The sequence below is a fragment of the Montipora capricornis genome, chromosome 8 (genome assembly GCF_036669925.1).
Source record: "Montipora capricornis isolate CH-2021 chromosome 8, ASM3666992v2, whole genome shotgun sequence".
In the NCBI taxonomy this organism is placed as follows: domain Eukaryota; kingdom Metazoa; phylum Cnidaria; class Anthozoa; order Scleractinia; family Acroporidae; genus Montipora; species Montipora capricornis.
The window spans coordinates 46,971,319-46,997,164 of record NC_090890.1 but is presented as its reverse complement, the minus strand read 5'-3'; the positions used below and the strand labels follow the sequence as shown (position 1 = coordinate 46,997,164).

Here is a 25,846-nt window from a genome sequence, read left to right as displayed (position 1 = left end):
CTAGCATAGTGGTCAGCTTGGCGTTAACTGGCGCACCTGTTTCGTCAGTTGCCGAGAACTCCTCTGCTAAGTTGTCAAAACTCTACCTAGGAGACTCCCCTAAGTAATTTGCAAGACAACCAGCGAGCACGGGCAAAACCTCTGAGCGTTATTCATCACCATTAGTGGGCTTATCCTGATCACTTTCAGAGCCCATTCAGAGCTCTAAATTTGGCTTCAATCTCTTACTAAGCTCTTGTTTCAGGGAAGCGAAAATCCCTGTAGCTCTGCTTTCCTCGAGGAAGGAAACGGTGGGAAGGCCCCTCATCCAAGTTCTTTATGGTTGCTAAAATGTAAACAACCGAAAAATATTGAGCTCTGAAGGACCAAGAACCTCAAATTCGGAAAAAGATATTTATGTTTTTTTTTTATATAGAAAAACTGTAATAAGCCACCTTAAGGCATAATAATAATAATAATAATAATAATAATAATAATTATTATTATTATTATTATTATTATTATTATTATTATAAATAATCTTATATATCGCTGTTTCTCTGCTGAACCAACAGTGCTTTACAACAATGAGTGATAAGAAAAAAACAAAGTAATATAAGAAAGACTGAGAAAACGTAATACTTAATGATTCTTTGGTTACAATTCAAAGTAATTTCTAAAAGGTATGTCTTAAGAGTAGGCTTAAAAGATTCTGCTGAAAGGTATTCCACAGTTTTGAAGCAATAAAGGAGAAAGCTGGCTCCCCAAAAGTTTTAAGATGGCTGCGGGGTTGTACTAGTAATTCTTTATCAGATGAACGCAATGTCCTTAATGGTCGATAGTGAATTTAAAGGTCACTAAGATAGGATGGCTCTAGTTGATTAAGGCATTTAAAAGTCATCAGTAAAATTTTAAAACGAATACGTTCATGAACGGTAACTAATGCAGATCTCTTAGCAAAGGTGTAATATGCTCATGTTTACATGAGCCTGCTAGAGGTCGGGCTGCTGAATTCTGGAGTTTTCGGACTTGATACTGCCCAAGACCTGAGAGTAGGATATTATATTGGCCAATCTTAGATGTTACGAATGCGTGGATCAAAGTTTCACGGTGACGGAAAGAGAGATGTGTGAATTTAAATGTGCTTAGTTGACCGCTCCCTACAAGGGTTTTTCAGGATCAACCTGCTCAACAGGATCGGACCGAATGCATGTTATCTTTGCTGATTTGAGCAATGTTACGTAGGTGGTAGAAAGCAGACTGATATATGCTGTTTGTTTGTTTGTTTGTTTGTCCATAGACATGACAGTGTCGACCCAGGCACCGGTGTTCTTTTCTGAGTTCCATGAATAGATAACACCTGAACAAACAAGAATAGATTCTAGCGGGGGTTGTGGTCGATGACGCCCGTGCAAACAAGGAACTCAGTTTTGTCGTGGTTGAGCATCAGCCTATCGGCTATTATCATGAATACGCGACTCAATGCATTGTTGGGATGTAGTTGGTTCTCCAGCAACACTCGGCTTGAAAAACACAAATTTGGTTATCATCAGCATAAAATTGATGGTTCATGTTGTGTTTACTGATGATGTCTGTGAGAGGTGAGGTGTACCTGGAGTACAGGATCGGACCGAGCACTGAGCCCTGAGGAACACCACCGTGAATGAGATTCCGGATCAGTGATGAGCGCTGGATAGATAAGACTGTATCCAACATAAGGCTTTCCTGGTAATTCCGAAACGATGGTTTAGTCTAGTAATGAGAATGCCATGGTCTACCATGTCAAACGCCGCTGAAATGTCTAGTAACACCAATATAACACACTCTCCGTCGTCAATGGGATCCTTCACAACTTGTCAATAAAAATCGTACGCGCTCACCAACCATGAAGTAATCCAAATGTATCACACTTTATACCAGCTAAAGTCTTGCCATATAATATAAAGACTTACGCTGTAAACTAGCTGGAGTATGGCGACCATGGCCGCCTCGGTGAGCTCTAAACTTGACCCCGCGATATGGTCCCGTGATACTGGTAACATGGACATACATGGAGGGGTGGACGTACGTACAGTTGTACGGTGACTAAAACCAAAAGGGTTACCTTTTTTCTTACCCATGGTGCTCCGTGCTCGCCGGCGCGCGGAGCTCCGCTTTAATACTTATGTCATGACATCAGAGCACAGACATCTAAAAGGTCACAAATGAAAACAAATCACCCTTGAATCCGAGTGTCTTTTAGAGGTGCAACATTTAACACTGAAACCGCCAACGGTTTGACCATTATCACGTGCGGTAATAACCCACAATTTGAACAGAGGCCACTGCAAAACCCTGATATTTATCTTTGAAAAAGATTCGCACGATTCTATCACCCTTGCATGCAACAGGAAGTGAAATGTTATCTGAATTGCAGGACTGCACCTGCTCAGCACCACGACAATAGACCTTTCTCTCAATCACGCCGTTAGGACTGTTGGTGCTCACAATCAGCTCAACCTCAGGTCGGGATTCTAAAACAGGTGACCACATCCACACTTTTTTGGGAATATCAGATTTGCGAAGTTCAGTAAGCAATGTCATTGAAATTGTGACGTAGACAATGACTTCAGTGGCCTGGTCAGGAACTCCTTCACTTGCCAAATCGATGAGCAATTCCTCTTCAACAGGGTACACTTTTCCTTTGATAGGGTAGAATGGATAGGTGTATTTATCCTGCAACCAAGAGCACCGAGTTAGACGGTCTTACAAAGTGGGTTCTGAAAGCACGTTGAAGCAATTCAATTTCTCACACGCCATCATGTTCTAATTCAAACAAGGTGTTCATATCAAGAATGGATAAATTGATTTCTTCAAATAACAATGATGACAAAAACGTTTATTTTATAGTTTATTCTCTTGCGGAAATTTTCTCGAAACAACTTTGTTATACCCTTTAACGTTTTCATTACATCGTCGTCTGTTTCATCCAGGAGTCGAGATTTCGGCACCTGTGCGCAATTGGCGAAGCGATAGCACTGGCACCATTGTTCTGTATTTTTCGCTGCCGTTCACGGGGACACATACTTAACAAAAATTTTTCCCCAACGCGCCAAATCCACTAAATCTTTTAAAATTTCTCTAAGTATTGTTTAACTGCTGTTATGTCATGACCTTCTGAACGCTCTCTTCTTGCAAGTTCTATTACAGGGAAATCTTTTAATACTTGTAGGTGTGTTCAATTCAATTGCTGTATTTCTAACTTCTGTCTTATACTGTCCAAATCATTGGGTTTGAATTGGGTATTTATATTTGAATCCCTGGTCACTTTGAGTATAGAATTTAAGATTTGTGCATCTTATCGGTCTTGGCTTAAAACAGTTTGAGTGCGAAAGAAATTCGGAGATAAATTCCAGAAAAGTCATCTTTATACACATGAAATTAAACCACCAAAATATTTTCAGACCAGTTAAATACTATAAGGACATCCACGAGCGGAAAAAAACTGCACTCCAAACATTTCTCAGGAGGAAGGCTGATATAATCCAGGTAACAACAAAAAAGGGAAATCCAAGAGCTCGCCCTCCCCAGTAAATTTCATATAAAGAGATGTTAAATACACTTTTAAGGAATTTCCGCTTGTTCGGTCTAAGCCCGTAAACAAGTAGGACCAGTTTAGATGGTCCTTAAAATGGTACTAACTCAGGGGAACGTCTGTAACAATCTCAACCCCAAAGATTTATTTTGTTCCAAATCTCACTTCTATGTTAATAAAACATTTATCCCCAGTCATAGTCCTGTTCCAAGAAACCAAAACCAATGATCTTTCAATAAGGAGACCCAATAAAGTTGATAAAAAAATTGTCATCATACTTACTAAGGTTACATTTACAAGGTAACGGACCAATTTTCTACCGGATGAAAAATTTGACCGGACATTTTATTCGCACGGAACCGTGAAACTGACGTACCGGAATAAAGTTTAACCTTTCTTAGTGGTTTTACCATCTGTTCTTGTGCAGAGCGCTACTTTGCGAAATCCAAAAAGGGCTTCTTCCAGATGCAGCCGAGTTACCACGCATCCATGCAACCACGACTTTGCCATGTGAAAATTTAGACGGTAAAGGTGTTCACAGCCGAACCAGCTGAAAATTCGTCCCACATTTTGGTGTTCAAACTTTTGAACGACAAGGCGTCTAAATTTTCGTACTTTTAGCGAATTCTCAACCGGTAGAAAATTCGTCCGGTACAGGGTAAATCTGTCACTCTCTTCTCTTTAATCTCTCATCTCACAGGTTTAGTTGTCGATCATGTCTATTCTTAATGTCTTACCCTGAATTTATCCTGACTCTCTTTCCACACTTCTTTAAGAATTTCAGCTTGTTTCTTCAGGTCAGGCATCAGCTCCCACACTGGAACAAGAGCAGCGCGATCTCCTCGATCAATCACATACCATGTTGCATTGTTGCTTTGTAGTAATTGACTGAACATTTTAGGGTTTGTAGTTGGTGGTCCTAGCACTTGCACAGTCATTTCAGACATGAATTTTACTTTCTTGGTGGATGAAGCATCAGTAGAACCACTTATTTTGAATGACTTTGTCTTCACTGAGCCTCCATCAGAGACTCCAAAACCACTGTAACCGGCTGAGACCTCGGTGTCAAATTCCCTGCCTGCTGCCATCATTACTTCTGATACACTTGCTTCTCTTTCAGTGTTCACATCCAGGTTTCGGAAGAATACTCCACCCAAAGTGTGAACACCCTTTGGCACGTGTGATCCATACATTTTAAAAAAATTCTCGGCGCTTTCTTTGTCTTTTATCTCTTTCGCGTGACTTCTAGCTTCATAGTTCAACTCCATGTCTTCCAGAGGGACGCGGAAAGCCTTGGTTGGTTGACAAATGTACTGGGTAACAGTTGCATGAGTTGTGTTCCGCTGCTTCTTTGTTGAAGTGTCTCGGCTGCTTTGACTACTATGAGCACCAGATGCGCTAGCATGAAATCCCCAACCTCTACTTGTAACCGAAGCGGCTATGCTGAGACCGGAAGATTTGGCGGTTTTATAAAATTTGGTAGATGCTTGCTGTTCGGTTGATTTGAAGAACCGTACCTGAAATCCAAGAGCTGGGCTTAGCCACTCCACGTATTCTGGTTTCTTAAGTAACGGGAACGGTGGGCTTTCGGAGAAACCTTCTATGTTATTATCATCAAATAGGATACCGTAAAGTGCCATTCCACCGCTTGCCGCTGCAGCAATTTCTTCATTTGTGACATAAGGCGGTATTGCCAGAGAATCTGATGCAATTTTGATTTCTTTATTTAGCTGCTCCAAAAGGGCATTTGGATCATTCTTTTCCTGTTTGTCCCATCCTTCTGGTAGACTCAACTTGTCGGCAATTTCCTTCATTTTCTCCTGCAATGCCTTCTCGCTTTTCTCAGAAGCTTCTTGGGTAATTTTACGCGCTTCTTGAGCAAGCCCCTTTGCCTCTTCTATTCTTTTCTTATTTCGCTTTATCTTCTCGTCTTGCACCTTCCGTTCTGTGGCACGCTCACTACTCTCGTTAAAATACATTTTCTTTAAGGTCGAGGGATTTTCTTCCTTGCCTGCCTCTTCAATTATTTCATCCAGTTTTTCTTTTGACATGTCACTTGCCGATTCGATGCCTTCTCTCTCAAGCTTTTCTGCGGTTTTAAGTCCAATGCCATACCGCTGACATTGCTTTCGGATTTCAGTTCCTTCTGCAAACAAATTCTCCACAACAGAGCGGTCGTCATCAATTGCTCCTGTTATTAAATTGTCTAGATCGGTATATTTCATCCTACGAAGCTTAGTTAGAGAGGGGCTTCTGTCGATAACTTTTCTAACCCAGCTGCTCTGACCTTCGACTTCAATATCGTTAATAACAAGAGCGCCAAGTGTTTCAAGCTTTGGGAGAAGTTTTTCAGACAGCACCATGTAAAATTCATCTTGCTTCGTTCCATACTTCTCGGCCTGGTAAAGCTTTTTGGCAAGGTCAATTTGCCTCGTTGTATAATCACAGACAAGTTGTAAGGCCATGTCACTTAGGCCATTTTCTTTCAGAAGATTTTGCAAGTCTTCCTGTAGTCCTCTTATTGCCACGGCGGTCAATTTAGTTAAAAGCTTTTTCTTGTCATATGTATCTTCCAGGGAATTAATTTGTGAATACAGGGCTCTCACTTCAACTTCGATCTCCTCTGGCTTGCCATCAGTAATGTTGTCGAGTTTGGCGCTAAGATCTGCAGATTGAATAGGACAGATTCTGATGAAAAGCTAAACATTGTTGTAAATATCCCAGAAGCGTTAACCATTTAATTCTGTGTCTTTAAGTAAGTCTCTTTAAATCCATAACATTCCAACGCCAAAATTAGCACCTGTTCTTCAACATATACAAATACGTATTAGAGACTTAAGCTTCTTATGGAAAGAGTGTCTTTATGCTAGTAAAGTCAGTATTCAACAAGTTGAGGAATAGAAAGTACCTTGTAGTTCAGCTTCATTTGTTTGGGACAAAAAGTCCCTTTGGGACTCCGCAAATGGTGACCGAGACCACTTAATACAGGTGAACGCTTAATAGAAGTCAAAATTACAGTAATTAAGGGAAATAATTTTCAGGACTTTCAATACTGACCGCTTAATACAGGTTCGTCTGTATGATAAGACCTTTTTTATGGAAAGAGTATCTTTATGCTGATAAGGTCAGTCTTCGGCACATTGCGGAGAAGGAAATACCTTGTAGTTCAGCTTCATTTGTTTGGATAGCATTCTCGCTGTGTTCTCCTTCTCCAGCGCCTTCTTTTCCTCCTCCTCCTCGCAAGCGAAGTAGCACCTTAATATTGCAATCACCAACAATACCCTGTTCTTGAAATGGTTTATCTTGAACGATCTGTGCCAAAAGCCGAGGATGTGAAGTAATTAATAAATCGATTTGCGAGACTCATTTTTGTACGGTAAGTAGCGGCAGTAACCATAAAACATAGAATCATGAATGAGCAGACAAAAGAACAAAAAGTACGACAGTGGTTGTCTTGGCGTGCACCTTCATGCATGTAGATGCTTCATTAAATGAAAGAATAAGGAAAAAAACGAAGGAACGAATGGATGAATAAACTAACGAACGAAACGAAGGAAAATCTAATTGGATTTCTACTCTATTATGAGAATGTTGACCTCCTTAAGCACTTTGGCTCTTTAAGTGTTCGCGCATCAGTGTCGACCGTACACTTAAGAAGTGTTGCAATGCTCCGCCACGTCCTACATTGAGACTACTCGCTGGCATGAGTAAACCTGTAGGTAAACCTGGCGGCGGTGAATGAAGATTGCTTAGTTAGCCTCCTTAGCATAATTATTTATCTGTGAATAAACGGTCGGTGGCCCATGTACTTGCTCTGCTTATCAGCTATCATAAAATGAATAAATCTCATTTAAATAGTTATATACTTAGATTATATATAATTCTTTTTTCCTTCGTCCCTTTAGATTTCGGGAGTAGTTTAGAAGAAAAGCGCTTACAAGGACACTAGTTGTGTAAAAGCTCTACTGTTTACATGTTCGTAAGTGGCATGAACTTATTTAAACACCCATTTTCTAAAACTCTACGCACAGAAACTTTTATCTCCGTTAAAAGTTTTTTACTTCTACAGTGTTCGATCAATAAGCCGATTAGGCTTCGCCTTGTCATAATGAGCGATTTATCGAGGGTAATGCATTCGCTCATTTTTTTTTCTTTTTTTTCTTTTTGGATGCCCTTTCCGCCAGAACAAAGTCGGCGAACTCCATTTTTTCTCAATTTTGGAATAAGTAGCTGATACACTAAGAAATTCCACTAGGCATTTTAGCACGAACGTCAACACACTGACTGCTAAGTACTGAAATTTTCGACTGGATTAAAAATTGATCAAAAAGTCCAAACTTACCATGCCCCCTCTTTACGAGAATTACAACCTTTGAAACAGGCCAAACTTGTCAGCTGAACATATATAACACAATCATGAGAAAAAAAAGATTTCAAATACTTACTGGTTTCCCTCCGTGCACGAAATACGCATCCTTTGGAAACTGGCCACAAACGTCTTCCATATCAAGAATCTGTTCGGCAAGCGCCTGATAAAAGGATAAAATTGCAAAACGGTGTATGCATGCATATTAAAGATTTCTCACTTTTCAGAACATTTTCAATTTTTTGCCCGGACGAGGTACCCGAAGTAAATTTGTTTTGTCTATTTATGCAACTACAGACGGAAACAAAAAGGATGATCAAATGGACCCTATATTGCATGATTAACAAGAGAAATTACTCGCTACCTGTAACCATCAATTCTTAACACTGCGCAATACATCACAATATATCATATTTCGAGCTTAAAGAAGAAAAAAGAAAAGAAACCTGTGTTTTCCGGGTTAGGGTTTTTTTTTTTCATCGGGGAGCCATTTGTTTTTCTCCATTTGCTATGAGGTGAATTAAGCTCCGAGCAAGCCGATCAAAATGCTCCGGCAGAAAGCACTATTGAGTATTCGCTTATGTGGCCTACACTGAAAGTCTTTATTCAACGAGGACAGTTCATTAACTACACAGTTATTTAACATACGGTCTTCAAATGAAATCAAATCAAACTAAATGCTAGTTTTCTGAATAAGGGAAAACCGGAGTGCCATATCGAAGAAAAACCTCTGTGAACCGAGCCGAAATCATGCACAAATTCAAGCCTAGAGTCTGGGAATCAACCCCAGGCCACATTGGTGAGAGGCAATCAGCAGTGCACTCACCCTAAATAACGCAAGAAAGTGTTTAATGTTGCTTTTTACCTGATGAAGGTCAACTGGACAGGGCATAACAAAACCATTCATAAGGTGTAAAAACACCATACACTTCCCATTGTCAGGAAAATCTGACTTTTCAGGAATCATGTTTTCCCTGTGTAAGGAAAAATAAAAGCAATTATCACAAAATTCCGAAAATCTCCTTGACTTTTGAAGAAGACTATATGCGCCATATTTGAATATAAGCTACCAGCGCTCTCCTCCGCCCAACTGCTTATACGCACCCCCCTGGTTTCACCCCTTAGAGAATGTAGGTTTGCCCCCCACTGATACAATGCATGGGAGCAAAAAAAAAAACCATATGGACTCACCGTTACCACTTTGTGCCTCAGTTTTCACAAAGTAGACTTAGTCAAACATAGAAAGTGAATATCTTATGGCGTGTCAATAAACCACATACGTCAACTATAATGATACTCTTATTGTACGCACGGTTGTACCACCGCAAAAACCAGGTTTATCGCCCCGGCTAAGACAGGAAATTAAAAATGACCCATCCACATAATACAACTAACTAGTACCAAGTCTTATGGTTTTGTGCTGGTACCCAATCCTCTACTGATACTGCTGGCCGCTGACTAGTTCCCATCCTTCTTATGTCCTTCTTTGAAGACTTGACGTGACTTGCATTAATTCTGGCATTTTTGGTTAACCGTGCTAAACAAAGGAAGGTGTTTAAAATTCCTCTTATATTGGTTGTTATCAAACAACCACTCTTGGAATTTTAAATACCATTAACGAAAAGGAAACATTTTGACCGCAACAATGGATAACTAACCCATCATCAATAACCTTATCGCATTTTCAGTGTATAAAACTAACATAGCCATAGGGTCAATAACTCTAAGGAAAAGCAATTAGATTGCCGTATTGTTGGTGCAATATATAAATCATTTAGAGGGGGGCGTTGGGATTTTCCGTTTTTCGGTTTTGGCCATTTTTAGGCCTTTTTTTTCGGTTTTTTTCACCGAAACACATCGGTTTTTGTATCTCTTACAGTTTCGGGTTTTCCATATTTTTAGCATTTGACTTTTGGTTTTCGGCCAAAATACAAGCGGTTTTTCGGATCTGGTAGCCAATGCGGTTTTCGGTTTTGACTGTTCGGTTTCTGGTTTCTGGTTTCCTCAATCGAGAGCACGTGCCACGGAAGTTCTCAAATAGACTCCAAGCGCAGACTTCAAGTCAAGGACGTTTTTCTTACCACAGTAAACGTCACGCTACGTTCGCGATGACCACCAAAAAGTTAACAAACTGTGCAATTTTATGTTTTACAATGACTGCTAAAATCTCGCCCGCTCATTTGCTAATTTTTATTGTCAATAAGCAGACAAACACATAAATTTATAATTTATACGATATTGACGCGTATTGACGGCGTCAGGTTGAATAAAATTGAAGTTTCTCGCATTTTTGTCTCGCGTTCTTCTCGTGTTTTGATTTAATTTTGACCCCTCTGCCTTTTTGTTATTGTAAAAAACAAATACATTTCAGTTTTTCATGCGTCTGCCCTGTTATTGACAATGAATTTCGTCACAACTTTGTCAAATAAGTTTGCAAATCCACTCGGCTATTGCCTCGTCGATCCACAGCTACTTTGACAATGTTATGACGAAATTCATGATCAATAACAGGACAGACGCATGAAAAACTGACATCGATTTGTTAATTAGACCATTTTGCAAGATTGCAATCGAATCTCTAAATTCATGTCTAAAAATTAGTTTTCAGAGCTATAGGATAGCTTTTTGAGATTGCGAAATCCCTAATTTAAACAGAGACTAGAAGATATGCCTGTTTCACAAATACCATCCACACTGTAGCTCCTGGCTATCTGGCTACGCCAAGCGTTTGTAGCGACGTTCCTTTCTTGAGCCTTGATGTCGGCTCCTCCTATCATATCTACTCTAATTCTCCAATTCTTTTCTTTCGAAAAGTTAAGTAACAAATTCTTCACCCTCTATGTCTATGTCTTCAATTCCTTTCTTTCAAAAAGTTCATTAACAAGTAGCAACAATATTTGTCATAATGGCGTATGTCTATAATGCACAGTTGGCAAGTATAACAGAAGAACTGCCCTTCTCTTGTCTGTTAGCAAGAGAAGGGTATTTGTTTTTGGTTCAGTGATCAGTGGTGTCTGGAAGTCATTTTATATCGCAGGTGTACTAAGTACATAAATATGCATGCGCAGTAACTACACATTTACGCAAGGCATGCGCACTAATTTCACAGCTCTAGCTATTAATGTCGTTGAGCTATGAACAATTAAAGTCTGGAAAAAACTTGTTATAAGTCGTACTTTACAGCACGTGCAGTACATGTAATTTGACGTAACTGATGCGCATATAACACGTGGTAGACATGGTCATTGGAGAAAGTTATCATATGTCAGTTTGTTGAGTGATGAAATTAACCTAGTGTAGCCCATATCCTCCAGGTGCCATTAATATATCAGATCGATTAATGTTTTGTCTGTAAACTTTCGGTTTTGATGGTTTTGTATTCGGCTTTCGGTTTTAATCGAAATTCAATTCGATTTTTCGGTTTTGAGCGAATTTGTGCGGTTATTCGGTTTCTAATAGACCCCAATGCCCCCCTCCATTTAACTATTGAACCGTGCACTGTCCCTAATGATGCTGAAGTGGTCCAAAATCAAAGAAAACAAACGTCACTCAGTCATTAGTGATGACCTGCCCTAATCTCGTACCCAGATCTCACTCTGTCACTGGAAATGTGAGATCTGGTAAAGTTCGACAGTACACCATTTTTCATTGGCTACTAAAAAAAGGTTGCGGCATTGCAATCTACGCTCCGTTTGGCTTATTTCGCGGGGCACTTAGTGAAGTTTGGTTTTCGCAAGCTCATGTGCTGTTTTGAATAAATGCCAGTTGTGCGGGGGAAAGTTCTTTTTTTCCGACGCCGGAAAAGCTTTACAGTTGAGGAAAATCATTTAAAAAATGTGCGACGTTTGTGTAAATGGTACTGACGAAAGCCCCACGTACCCTGCCACTCGAATAAAGTTCTGCGTAGCTTCTTGCTACGAGGTACGCAGAAACTAATAAATTCAAGTTTAAGTATGTAATTTATTCAAAACAGTATTTCTCGTTCTTAAAGCATGACTCGCGGATTAAGTCGTGATCAATTGTGAATTTTACGATTAGATTAAATACATTTTTCACGAGATCGTGTCAAGAAAATAGCGCTCGTTGCAGTGATTATGTCTAAGCACTCTTTAACATTTTCGCTTTCAATTTACGGTTTGGTTAACTACACTTTTCACGAGATTGTGTGAAGAAAATAGCACTCGTTTACTGATTAAGCCTAAGCCTTCGTTTCAGTGATTCTTCAGTTGCTCCGACAATTAAACAATCTCGACCGTTCAAAAACAATCGCCTGTAGCCCTTCTTTCTGATTCGGCTTAATTTTAAGGTTTCCTTGTCCTCTACCCAAAAGAATCTCTTCAAGAATACTCTCGAAATCCATGTTTATTCCGCAAATTAACCCAAAATCACAACAGAGAGTACGAACATGCGCAGTGATAGAAAAGCCCGTATTTCGGGCCTGAGCATGCTCGAAATCGAACTTTACCAGATCTCCCTTCCGTATGACCGTGGGAGATCTGGGTACGAGATTAGACCTGCCCATGCATCACCCTCAGAAATTTTTTTTAGTTGACTACCTGAATTGCTTTCAGCTTTTGTGAACCAACAGATCATTAAAAAAGTATTTCAGTTATGTCAAGTAATTTATCATCTCCTGGTTAAAAAAAACCCTATTACAGGACTTTTCTGCGTTTCCAAAATGAATTTTAACAGAAACATCGATTTCCTTAATTTATTCTGCCCATCTAAAAACAATATATTGTTATTAAAGTGTAAATAGATGTCAAATCTCGCAAGCCGCACGCATGCACGCACGCACTGTGGACCTATATTTTCGAAGCCAGAGAAGCGAGCAAAGTTCGAATATTTATGTCATCGAAGAAGCGAGTGGGAGTTTGCTGTTTTTAAAAGCCCGTTGTTCTGTTTCAGAAAGTAATATATGTTCACGGTTTCTTAACTTGAGAAAGGAGATAAGCAGATGCTAGTGATTAACGCGCTGTTTGTTTGTTCATTTCAGTGATTTGCGAAAGATAGCTTTCAATTGATCTTTTATGCGAATTTCGTGCTTGCGGCCTGCCATTTTTTACATTACCATTTGTCTTATTGTGCATCACCACATAAAGCAAAGTATGGCAATGAATAACAAAAGCACAGAGATGGAAAAAACTCGTTTTTATCCGCTTATGTCAACATGTGCCTACGCTTTGTATGTGCCCATGGTATCGCTGATCTTTGACTGTACCGGATGATCGTGGCAGTAAAAGATCAATCAGAATTTTGTAAGCAAAGTGACACCGCTGATAGGGGTCAAACGTACCTTGAGTTTAGTCTTCTTACTTCACTTTACGCTTTTTTCAAAAAAATTCAAATCAAAAACATTCAGAGTTGAAGCGTTTCGTACTCAGCTCAAGGTTACATGATACATGCCTTCTCATGTGGAATTCCAAAGGAACTGAAGGACCTGAAGGGCGAAAAGAGTTCCCAAGGAGCGAACGCAGTTTACTGACAAGAGGAAGTGAAAGGTCTCCTTGATGAAGCATATGACCATTTTGATCAGTTTGAATGCAGTTAAATCTCTTTTTTTTGTCTGTTAGCTAAACCATTGTTCACTCCAGTCATTGTAATTTCAGTCAAGTACCTGACAGTTTCATCGGTTTTTTAGGTCAGCTGGATGAAATGCTTTGTAAAATATAGCAGCGCTTTTTTGTCGAATTGGAAATAGTTTCAGGTTTTTTTATTGAGACCATGTTAACTGCTTTGATTGTTGTGAGGGCAGTATGCTTTTGAGCGTATTCAAAAATGACAAGTTAAGCAATTATGCTGTACTTACCGCATTTGAATTCAGTAGAAGCAAAGACAGCGCAGCCAGAATGACTGACCAGAGCGACTGGCCAACCGCAATAAGGTTTTGCACTGATGACGTCATGAAAATTCAATCGCCTTAGTGATTTAGTGGTACAGACACTTACTTGGTTTATCGCAATTCAATTTTGTTCAAATGCACAGACGCGGGGAATCTGGAACAAGTGCTTTAATTGGCCAGACGAGGCAAATTTCCTTGCACTTATGCTGCATTTCGTTTTCACCACGTGATACTGGTCAGCGGACACCTTGTTTTGGTAGGTGTCAATTGATCAAAACATGGATGCCCAATATGAAAGATGTATGCTGTAAACTAGCATGATACTGGTCACATTGGCATACATGGAGGGGTGGACGGACGGACGTACGGACGGTCAGGGCGCAGAAAATAATTCTTTTCTGCGATTTCTGCGCCCTGGGACGGTCGATGACGTTACGCTATAAAACAAAAATTTCTCGCATCGATAGATATTTTCTTAAAGGGAGCCCCCACTAAAACAACAAAATAGCTTTAAACCAGAGAACATAATGCTTACAATTATAATTGTTCAAACTTTTTCCAATGAAAGCGTTTGTATCCGAAAAAAATGAATGTCAAAAACATCAACCGGAAGTTTATTATGGCAAGCTTGTAGTCCCAAGGCCCCTCGCCTTTGCGAGCCTGTTCATTTGTCAGTGTTTCTCTTTGCTTCATTTCCCAATACGTACGAAAGCAATATTTGATGATATTCAATCTTATTCTGTGCTCGATTTTCCGTCAACAAAACCTCCACTAAACAGTAAAAGGAGAACAAGAGTAGGAAATCTGCAACGAAAGTTTCAGGTAAGCTAAATTTACTGATGAACTTGAATCGGGTCCCATTGATAGTTCTGGGCCTTTTTTAATTTTCATTTTGCCATTGATTTTATGGGGGGTCAGTAGGGGGTCAGTTGACCGGGGGTCAGTGTTTTGTCGAAACCCGGACAAAATACGTAGTCTTACACGAGGTACTTACCCCAAAACAGCTGTGAAGAAGGTTATTACCTACCTTCCTGGCTAAATATTTCAGCCTGTTTACATCATCCACCGACTGTTTGTTGCGCTTTGGAAAGGGCTTGCTGGTAGAGCGGGCAGCACAATTTGTTCCTGGATTAAGGTTTGTTCCTTGTCTTATTAAAACCTTTTAAAACAGTAATCTTTGGCACCGTTTGTTTATAATCCCAGCATCTTTTCGCAGCTGATGAGGTAGCGACTCTTGCATTGTCAGTCTTGCTATAAACTGCTGTGTAAAAAGCGATATTCATTGGCATCGCAAAGGTTTTGGGCTATGATACTCATACAGCAACAACAAATAAATGCATTCGACTTTAATTCGCAACGCTTTGCATATACATTTTTTTATTATATTCTTGAGGCTGAGTAACTACAGATCATTTTAATAAATCATTCTTTGTATTAAAGGCCCGGCCAAACAGATCCAACATCATCCAACACTGTTGGACGATGTTGCACTGTGTTGAACGAGGTGGCCAACGGGTGACCCGAAAACAGTGACACCCTGGTCCAACTGCACTACCCAATTGCAAACGGACTACCCCCAAAATACTATTTCAAGTGAGTGTTATTGGTCGTAAGCAGCGTCACAATTAGTGCTAAGCCTAAACATCCATTTTAAATGGCGTAATGGTTAACTGTACATGTATTTAAGTCTAAGCACCCATTTTAAAAGGGTTAGCTTTCAATAAGTGTTGTAATGGCTGACTACTTCATGTAAGTGAAGTGAAACTGGTGCAGCAATTATTGAAAGCTACAATAGTATACCTGCCAACTTTTCCTGAGATATAGGCGTGAGATTTTCTCCTGGGAGTGCTGGGATTTTTGAAGACGACACGATCATTTCCGAAGATTTCCGAAGACATCCGAAGTCTTTCGAAGACGTATAAAGGGGTATAAACGCGAGCTTGCTGCCAGTGCTTTTCACTTCAAAAATCAGAGATCGTGAGGAAGGTATTGTCATTTTTTTCATTTTACACATGGTTTTCGTTCCTTACATGGGTCTAACATATTTTTGGAAATTGTGTCAAGCAAGACGGCAACAACTCACATTTTTCAACCAGGTGTGAGAAATTGGCCCGCAAGCGTGAACCGGCATGAGATCGAAATTTTCAACCCACAGGCGGGAGACTCATGCCTATTTAAAGGCATGAGAGTTGGCAGGTATACAATAGCCTTTTTAAAATGGGTGCTGAGACTTAAATACTGTTGAGCAACGCTGTTTAAAATGGATTTTTAGGCTTAGCACATATTGTGACGCTGCTTACGACCAATAGTACTCACTTGAAATAGTCTTTTTGGGGTAGTCCGTTTGTGTAGTTACAGTAGTTGGGGTAGTCCATAGACCGGGGGTCAGTGTTTTTGGGTCACCCGTGGCCAAATGAGTCCAACATGTTGGATTCAACATGCACTGAATTGCAGTACCTCGCATTGTGGACAGCTCGAGACTGTTAAGACGTTTAGAGATCATTTCATCTTCATGAAAATAGCAGGAAGGTCACTGTTGTTTCGTAGAACTTGAATCCTTTTCAGTGATACCTTTCTACAATTTTCGCTTGATCCATTATTCTCTTGTTTGTACAATACTGGAAGCTTTTGGATTACAATTTTGGATTTCGTTTCCAAGATGTGGAAGAGTTCTCAGTGCGCAGATTGCAGATCACCCTGGGCAGAACCAAAAGTCTACTGCATTTTCGTAAATTAAGGCATTAAGGACGTTGATTAAAAGTTTCAATAGTGAAGTTTCAATATTCAAGTTACCATGTTGTCGAGGGTAACTCGTTTCTTTTCCAGTGGTAACTTTTATCAATTTGACGTCATGAGTGGTGATGCCCACCAAAATCTGCAAAGTCTAGTAATGGTTAAATCTGGTGATCTTCACCAGTTAAGCATTAATCATTATATTTTATGATTTGCAGTTTGAGACAAATATGCACCCAAGTAAATTTTTCAGTATTCTGAAATAGCACGTATAGGGATGAACACTTTTGTTATTCAAATGTGCCAAATTCGAACTTGCAACCTTTGGATTACAGTATATTAAGTGGTTCACATCCCCGCAACCACTTGATTCTGGGAGAAAATTCATATGAACTGGATATTGAACTGCTGAGCTATTCAAATGACACAGCTGACTCAAGCAATTAGTGGCGAACTTTTGGAATTTTCACTGACTTCTCGCTGATAGTACATGTTTACATGTGCATCAGGAAGAGTGCTCTTTTGAACCCTAGAAATAGGTCATTACTTAGGTTGTGTAGTTGGACGTAGCACGATTTACTTACCAAGTGACTTTAATTGTTGAAAATTGGTAATTTTTATTGTCAATTGGAATGACCAATAAATAAATGCAAATTCAGTTCAGAAGCCTCTGGTCAACATTTTCACCCTTTCATTACATCCATTTTCCAAGTTCAGTGGCTCTCTGAGCCACTTTGATTTCTCTTCAATAACAATGGATGCCAGACTTGCACTTGAGTCATCTCCCAAGGCAGTGAATTATATTAACCTTACAATAACCGGCTGCAATGTCACAATTTTAAACGACAATTTGGGAGCAAACATAATAAATTAAAGAGGGGGACATCGGGAGTTGCCAAATACTGCATTTCCGCCCCCAAAATTGGCAAATACCGAAATACCGGGTTCAAAAACAGTTAACCCTTTGACGCCCAAACTGGCCTCAACCGGCCACACTTTTGTCTTAGTATTTCACTCTGTCTAATGCAAGACGCTTTTGCTCGTCAATGGGGAACCCCTGGGACTCAATGAGTTGATTACTCACTGAAAAACTATGTTCCCATTAATTAAATGCTGAAATCGAATTAAATCATGAATTTTCTACATTTCTTCTTCCCTGCATTTTTCTGTTTTATTTAAGGACACACAACACTATGGCTCAAGACACACACAACCCACTGTTGAAGACTGAACAGGTTTAGCTATGGCATCAACTTCATGGCAGCAGTCTCAAGAGCAAGCTCAAACTTCTTGCTTCAGGAAAATAAAAGTCACTATTTTGGCTTCTGAGTGGCGATCCAATAAAAGTGGTGAACTTTCCACTATAAACCAAGAGCTAGCTATACAATTGGCCAAATTTCATAATGTCCAAATCACTTTCTTTTTACCAAAATGTTCGGAAGCTGATAAGGAAGAAGCCCTCAGCTTTGGCATAACGATTTTTGTTGCAGATTTTGACGAATTAGATAGGCTGATGTTTCCACCAGAGCATTTGCAGATAGATGTGATCGTTGGTCATGGGGTTAAACTTGGCTGCTGTGCAGAGGTTATCTGCAATCGTCGTGGGTGCAAGTGGGTTCAAGTGGTACACACGGATCTAGAAGAACTTGAAATGTCCAGAAGCCACGAGAATCCACCAATCTCGAAGGGTTTAGAAAAGCACAATGTTGAATTGAAATTGTGCGAGATGGCTAATTTTGTCATAGGAGTTGGGCCTAAGGTAACTGAGGCCTTTTGCATGTATTTCCAAAGAATTCAGAAAGAGCAAGATGTTCTGGACTTTACACCTGGTGTGTTTGATGACTTTGTCAGTGTTAAGCAAGTTCCTAAGGAACGAAAATACTGCAGTGTTTTGGTGTTTGGCAGTAAAGATGCTGAAGATTTTAAGTTAAAGGGATTTGACATTGCAGCAAGATCAGTTGCTGTGTTGCCTGATGCTTATCTTGTTTTTGTTGGAACACCTGAAGGGAATTACGATGAGATCACCAAACAACTGCTTGATTTTGGAATCCCTGCGAACCGGCTTTGGGTGAGAGGCCACATCCAAACGCGAGAAGCACTGCAGCAGTTATTCTATGAGGTGGATCTTGTAATCATGCCCTCAAGAACAGAAAGCTTTGGTTTGACAGGTCTAAAGGCTCTATCAGCTGGGCTTCCTGTGATCATTTGTAAGAATTCTGGGTTTGGAGAAGCCCTTGAAAATGTAACATTCGGTTCCTCATTTGTCGTTGACTCAGAAGATCCCTATGTATGGGCAGCAGCCATCAAGGGGATCTGGAACAAAAACGGCCAGATACGACTTGCTGAAGCAATGGCTTTGCGTGACTCCTATGCAAGGAAGTATAGCTGGAGACAACAGACCAAAATTCTTGTGGAAAAGATGATCAGCCTAGTTCATGGTATGAATTAATGATTATGTTTGAATACTACCATCATCGTCAAATGTCAAATTTATATGGGTTATTGACCAAGGGTAAGGTCAAGATGGCTGGATATTGGTCAAGTTATTTTTTGCTTGTTGGTTCAATGTCCATGATCACAAAATAAGAATGAGGCCAAAATCCAGAATCTTGACCTAACAATCTTAGTCATTATTTGAGGAGGCTCGAGAGGGTTTTTCGTTGCTATAGTGTTTGTGAAACGATGAAAGCTACCAAAGAAGGATCCATATTTCATAGTGTAGGCAAACTTTAAATCTCTTTGCAGCTCTATTGTTGGGTAATACTTTAAGGACACCTATGACATGATATCAGTTACCAATTAGCAACATGCCAGGTCCACAAAAAGGCCCTCTAAATTTCAGTTTTTGAAAATTATCTGAAAAACTAAGTCGCAGAGGTACTGTTTCATATATTTGTTGGAAAGCAACCTAAATTCTTTATCTTCTTCTTCAAGTTATGTAATTGTTCCTACAGTAATTCTGATTGGGTCATCACGCTCTTTGTGCCCGTTGTGATCGGTCGGACTAATTACTTTAGTTTTGGTTTTATGACACTCCACTGCAATAAATAATAATAATAATAATAATAATAATAATAATAATAATAATAATAATAATAATAATAATAATAATAATAATAATAATAATGGACTTTATTTAATTGCCAATCGATCTAGCACTGAAGCACTTAATTATTGGGCAAACTACAAATTAAATCAAATCAAAGAAACTCAAATTATAAACTTAAACGTTGGTTTTGGAGGAGAGGGGAAAACCGGAGTACCCGGAGAAAACCTCTTGGAGCAAAGTAGAGAACCAACAACAAACTCAGCCCGCATATAGAATCGAGTCCGGAAATGGAACCCAGGCCACATTGGTGGGACGCGAGTGCTCTCACCACTACACCAACCCTGCAAACCACTCGACTACTACGAAAACCACCGATCTGTGGAATGCGCCCGAATTACCGAATCACTGTCCCTCCCACTACTTCTACTAAGCCACTCACTAAGCTTAGCAACCGCATTTGCGCAATTACATTTGACAAACATTTGGAAACCCTCTTTATCTAATATATTGGTCAGGATCTCATTTAATAAATCAATTTTTGTCAAGTAGATTGACCGAATGCAAGAATGGCCGCCAACAAATTATTCTTTTGTCTTTGTGTTAATTAGCCTAACTAGCCTCGGTCACACGCGTAAAATAGAAAGAATTTGGGCTGTAAAACGAGGCTAGTTAAGCTAATTGACACAAAGACAAAAGAATAATTTGTTGGCGGCCATTTTTGCATTCGGTCAATAGTTCATGCTCTTTTTATGACCAAGCGCCATCCACTTTTAATGCGAAGCGTTGTCGTTCTTTGTTTCAATAGATGCTTCCACATTCATTCAAATTCCACCACAGCCGGCAAGAAGAATGGATCAAAAATCCAGTGAGGAGGTTACAGGTAGAACAAACTGAAGCTTTATTTCTTCAAGTTTTACATTAATAAGGGGATCGACCTTAACTGCAGAAATGTCTGTGGTTTCCAAGGATGCCATTAAGTTAAGAGCAATTCTAGTAAAGCCAAGCAAAATTCTTACTCGGAGGGATAGTTGAGCAATACGATGCAAGGTACAAGGTTTTTGTCCACTTGTTACTCGAACTTCTGGTGGATTCCGTCTTAATACGGTTCCCATTTTTTGAATCATAAAAGGGTGAAATCTTTGAGTTTATTGGCATTTCTTTTTGGGGCTACTGCACTGTATGTATGAATCGAGTTGCTGATTTGAATGTCCCTTGGCATCATCGAAAAAGTCCATTGTGGCAGCGCAAATCTACCGCGGACTGAGCTGTGGTAGCGAAGAATCCAAATTATCGAAGATTTCAAATCCGTTTTTGGGTTGTCCACAAAAAAACGCAGTAGTCTGTGATTGGTCACTACAGAATTAACATTAACTATTTGTATGCGTGCACGGTTCTGAGTTGGACAGAAACAGAAATCGTAAAAATACATTTTCGTTTTATAAACAGTAAAGTACTTTCACTGGAGCTTAAACTGGGTAAAGTCACTTTGTTTTAGGTTGCTAAAACCGTTTTCAGCACTTTCAAAGAGACTTTCCAATTAGGAAGATTGACTTAACAAAGTGTTTCACATAACGGCAATGTTATGGTACCATATAAAACACCAATTATTGCTGAGCTCATTATTCTGCCCTAATAAGTTACCATAGCAAAAGGAAATCCATCTAAAAACACCCTTATATTTTGTCTTAAGTTGCCTGTATCTCCAAAACGAACGCGGTGATCGCCATTCTTAATTGCCGGAAAGTGATAAGTGATTGTCTGGCCAAGATAAAACTATCTGCAAAGTTTGAAAATTTCCGTTTAGCGGATTCAGGGCCACCCTAAATTTTCCAATTTTTAAGTCTCTTGAAAGTGTTTCAACTGGTTTGGCAACCTTAAACGGCACCTAACCTTAAAAAGTTACTTTTCAAAACGTTAAATTTTAAGACCACAAAATGCTTAACGTTGCTTTTTTTAATTGAAATTCCACATAAACAAAAAAATTGGGTTAATACGCCCTAAAACTAGCCGTCAAAATAACTGGCACTTTGTTAACTTTACGTTACTGTTGTAGCCCATTAAAAGTGAAATCTACAGAAGAAAAGTCAAAATATATATTTTGTGGTCCTGAAATAAAACTTTTGAAAAGAAAATGTTTGGTGCTCGGCTCCGGATCGAAGGCATGGTCCGGGTTCGGGTCCTGGCCGGGGACATTGTGTTGTGTTCTTGGGCAAGACACTTTACTCTCACGATGCCTCTCTTCTCCCAGGTGTATAAATGGGTACCGACGAAATGCTGGGGGCAACCGTGCGATAAACGTGCATCCCATCCAGGGGGGAGAAGTAATCATATAAGCGTCGGCCTGATAAGCAGAGACTTTACCTTTAGTAAATGCGAAACTATGGTTTATGCTTAGCTGAAAACCGCCAAAGGTTGAGAATTGCATTTGTGTTTCCTTAGGCGGTATTAATGATGGTGCGACCCATCGAAATTTTGCCGAGATCGTTGAAGCAACCATTAAGTTTGAGGCTGAGCACGTGGAATGCGTGCGTGTGCTGCCCTACATTGAAAGTGGTGAAGTGGTGATTCGTTTGTACGTGTTTAGTGGCGAATATGGTGTACCAGAGAGTTTGAAGCTAGATGCCCAAGGAAGCTTTTCAATAATGAATGTGAAACTAGACTGGCTAGATCTATATAATAATGCAGATAATGTGCTGAATGTCACACCTCTTAGGATTCCTTCTGAATCCCACAGACTGAATGGATCTCAAGTTGATGAAATCAGCGAGTTTATAAGCAAAAACCTACATCAGTTTGACAAACATCGCAACGTCACTTCCGTGCAGGCCTCTTTCAAATTCACGAATTCCCAGCAGACCGACACTCCATGTATAACAATCTATGTTCTAGGAAAAGGTTCCATTCCCATTGGCGAATCCGAGTTTCAACCCTTTCTTGGACGTTATCCAGTAGACATTGTCAATGGATTTTGGTTTAGAACTGCCCTCCCATGGAGGCCAAACCAGGCACAAAAACAGAGCAATGTGGTCCCTTTGGGAGGAAGCATTGGCGTAGATGGTCAAGACGTTTCTGGGACGTTAGGTGCTATTGTAAAGGACGACGACACTGGTACTTTATATGCTCTTTCATGTGATCATGTGATGAAACATGAGTTGCCAGCTGAAACAGTTTTATCAAGTAGTACCGTGATTATTCACCCTGGATTGAATGACCACTTAAACTATCTAAGGTACCACTTAAGTGAATACAGCAAGCTTATATACCGTCTCGCCGACACTGACAACCAGGAAGATAAGGTCACTGAAGTTGAAAACCTAGGAAAACGCGAGGAAATGTTGGAGAAGTTTAACGATCTGAAGGCATTGAAACAAGGGTGTTTAAAATGTAAGGTATTCTCAGAGGAGACAATGACGGATATAAATGAACACGAGAGTGCTTTAACAACGAGTTTCTCGGAAGAACCAAGAGTTGTTGGTATTTACACAAAAGGCTTGCAAAGAAATGCTGAATGGGTTGATGGTAAAGAGTATTTCATTGATGCTGCCATTGCAAAGTTGACTGAAGAGGAAGTGGAGCGGTTAACAGAACGTGGAACCATTAAGGTGGTTGACACTTGTGATCGTCCAAACGGTAAATGCTGTTTAGCAACAAGGGAAGGTAAACCAACAAAGCTGAGCAAGAGTGGCAGAACTACAGGCTACACAACAAATGGCGTCCTTGTGGAATCCCCATTGTTCCTGAAGCCTTCCGTCCGTAAAGAACGCGAGGGTCCATTCGTAAATGTTGACAAGTATCAATACTTTTGTGAAGCATGTGCTCCAGTGCAGACAACTCAATATGAAACAGAATCAGGGAACTGCGTGGGTCTTCCTTGCGAAGTTTGCGGTAATCAGGGCTGGAGTGTTTGGCGTGAGAAATCGTTGTGGTGGAAAAACTGCTTATGCATTGCGAAGAAAAGAGGTCTACCGTTTTCAACTTTAGGAGATTCCGGAGCGGTAGTCTTTGAGAAACGTGGACCTTTCTTGCAAGGATTTGGACTAATTTTCGGTGAGCATGAAAATGCAGTTAAATCGTATGCCATAGCATCACCTTTAGCAGTCGTTCTTCATGCCCTTTCCAGAGAAATATCGGAAGATGAGCCTCGTGCCTTGAAGTTGGTATCAGACCTCAAGTAGAACTGATTTGAATTGAGTATGTGCGTCTAATTATTGCCAATTTTTTTCTTTTGTCGTTATTTCAAGGTTTGAATGATGCTTACATTAGTAATGCTTATGATGTAGGTGGAGGGTCAATTCCAGCTTTTCAAACTTAAGCTAGACTGTTTTGAATTGTTTACTGTCTGGAGTCTTCATATGACTGGAGTCCATGCAAAAATTTAGGATCTTTCAAGGACTATCGTAGAGCTAGTGCCTACACTCCTGTGGTGTTTTGTTGGGAGTCGTACAGCGCTGTACCATGTAGTTGCGGTGTGGAAAGAATAGTGAAGCTTCACGCCCTGTAGTTAGATCAGCTGTTAAAGAAGAAAAATTGCGAAAAATAATAGATTTAATTTAATTTGTGACTTAAGCAACGAATTCTTCAGATTGTGAAGACGCAATTGCTATTGTTAATGAAACCTATAATTATTGGAGTGGTGAAACATTAAACCTTATACTTACGTCAGGTCGCATGTATTCATTTTCTTATTGAGGAGCCTTAGGAATTGAAACGAGGATTCAAGCTCAACTGTTGAGGTTCAGAATTCTTGTGGGACGTATACAAAACATGGACCTCAGGAGGGGGGGGGGGGGGAACTCCCATATAAAAAGGAGAGGGAAGCTCGTCGGAAATTTTAAAGGAGACCAATCTGGGCGTGGCCCAGGCTTTTTTTGACCCTTAAAAGAGAAATAAAAAAAATACAGTGCCTTTTAATGACGGCAAAGACATCATCATCTAATACTTTCACCTTCGGGAAGAAATTTAAAGGTGTAAAGATACACTTTTATATTTCTTCGCGCGGAACCCTAAAGGAGACCTTCACGGCTACATATGATTGCGTTTTGCCCAGAACACCCTAAGCGAGACCAAAAACCGAAATTTACACCCTTAAGAGAGACGACGAGCATCCCTCCCTTTTTTATATGGGAGTCCCCACCAGGACATGGACCCCAGGTCCATGGACCATCCCTGTGGACCCGGTCGATGGACCACCCCTGTGGACCACCCCTCATTTTGCAAAGTTACAAGCAGAAAAATCTTTAGACGAAAGAGGGAAGTGATCCTCTCACTCATCTGGACAATTTCAACAATTGTCCCTTATAGACACGTAAAAAATTCAGTTGGCTCCAACGGGATTTGAACCCATGCCTCTGCGGTACCGGTGCAATACCAACTGAGCTTTGAAGCCACTCAGTTGGGAGCAAGTCAATTTGTTGGGCTCATTTGTTCAGGTGAAGGACTCGATGAATGAAATTAATGTATTCTTGAAAAGCGGGTTGTAGACGAATCCCTTTGGAGCCACCAAATAGGTGGTATAAGTGTCTATAAAACAGGTAATTCCTTAAAGCAGTAGCCCATAACTAGGAGCGAACAACAGCCCTATATTTCCGTAAGAGTGTTTTCAAAGGCCGGGATTTATTTTTGAATTTTGGATTGAATTTTCCGCCAATGAAACTCCTGCGGGTGCACGATGACCAATCACAAGAATTCTTTGACCTCTTGCAGAAAAGGTAGTCTAAAAATAGATCGTACACAGGCTCCGTGACATTGGCTAGGTATGGGAATTGTTCACTCCTAGTCATGGTCTCTTGCTTAAATTTCCAGATAAGTGCGAGGATTACTTCTCTCTTCCGTCTGAAGATTTTTCCGCTTGTAAAACGTGTTGAATTGACGAAATGAGGAGTGGTCCACAGGAGCTACTCCATGGACCGGGTCCACAGGGTTCGTCCGTGGACCTGGGGTCCATGTTTTGTAAAACCTGATTTCCATATGATCTGCAACGGTCTGCCACACGGTCGTAATGGTCGGGAAAGCAGAAAAAGATTCAACTTTCTGGACCATTACGACCGTGTCGGAGACCGATTGCAGACCGTTGCAGATCATATGGAAATCAGGCTTATATGTCCCCTCTTACAGAGGGTGGTGTGCCTGTGCTTTGAGTCAAAATCTGTTTCGTTACAGACGTAGAAAGCAAGCGAAAACCAGAAAAGATACTAGAATAAGTTTCCATGCTTTTCCGAACATGATAGACGTGCGTCGATTCAAGCTATCGGAAGGACGATTCTTCCGAAAAATTCCAACTCAGCCGCCACAACAGGGCCGAAA

The 25,846-nt window shown here is 40.2% G+C and overlaps 2 protein-coding genes across 4 annotated transcripts; one reads left to right on the top strand and one right to left on the bottom strand.

Moving 5' to 3' along the window:
* Positions 1 to 550: 550 nt before the first annotated feature.
* Positions 551 to 13,768, bottom strand: LOC138059453 (uncharacterized). 3 transcript variants are annotated; one of them, XM_068905070.1, is made up of 6 exons: positions 13,729 to 13,768; positions 8,785 to 8,893; positions 7,999 to 8,082; positions 6,712 to 6,865; positions 4,291 to 6,218; positions 551 to 2,694 (listed from the first exon to the last, which is right to left on the bottom strand). In XM_068905070.1, the coding sequence occupies exons 1-6, from the start codon at positions 13,731 to 13,733 to the stop codon at positions 2,266 to 2,268; spliced, it is 2,709 nt and encodes a 902-aa protein (XP_068761171.1). In that variant the 5' UTR covers positions 13,734 to 13,768; the 3' UTR covers positions 551 to 2,265. The 3 variants fall into 3 exon arrangements, with proteins under 3 accessions (XP_068761171.1, XP_068761172.1, XP_068761170.1); XM_068905071.1 differs by lacking the exon at positions 13,729 to 13,768 and adding an exon at positions 13,216 to 13,433; XM_068905069.1 differs by lacking the exon at positions 13,729 to 13,768 and adding an exon at positions 9,321 to 9,607.
* Positions 13,769 to 14,740: 972 nt separating this feature from the next.
* On the top strand, positions 14,741 to 24,199 carry LOC138060230 (uncharacterized). Its single transcript, XM_068905966.1, has 4 exons — positions 14,741 to 14,896; positions 17,675 to 18,932; positions 20,349 to 20,423; positions 21,983 to 24,199. The coding sequence occupies exons 2-4, from the start codon at positions 17,738 to 17,740 to the stop codon at positions 23,716 to 23,718; spliced, it is 3,006 nt and encodes a 1,001-aa protein (XP_068762067.1). The 5' UTR covers positions 14,741 to 14,896; positions 17,675 to 17,737; the 3' UTR covers positions 23,719 to 24,199.
* Positions 24,200 to 25,846: the final 1,647 nt, after the last annotated feature.

Excerpts from the sequence above, each read along its gene's own strand:
- LOC138060230 (XM_068905966.1), top strand. The coding sequence starts at position 17,738 with ATGGCATCAACTTCATGGCAGCAGTCTCAAGAGCAAGCTCAAACTTCT. Across the intron at positions 18,933-20,348 it reads GATGATCAGCCTAGTTCATG|ATGCTTCCACATTCATTCAA; the intron begins GTATGAATTAAT and ends TTGTTTCAATAG. Across the intron at positions 20,424-21,982 it reads ATCCAGTGAGGAGGTTACAG|GCGGTATTAATGATGGTGCG; the intron begins GTAGAACAAACT and ends GTGTTTCCTTAG.
- LOC138059453 (XM_068905069.1), bottom strand. The coding sequence starts at position 9,388 with ATGGGAACTAGTCAGCGGCCAGCAGTATCAGTAGAGGATTGGGTACCA. Across the intron at positions 8,083-8,784 it reads GTCCAGTTGACCTTCATCAG|GCGCTTGCCGAACAGATTCT; the intron begins GTAAAAAGCAAC and ends TCCTTTTATCAG. Across the intron at positions 6,866-7,998 it reads TCGTGCACGGAGGGAAACCA|ATCGTTCAAGATAAACCATT; the intron begins GTAAGTATTTGA and ends CTTTTGGCACAG.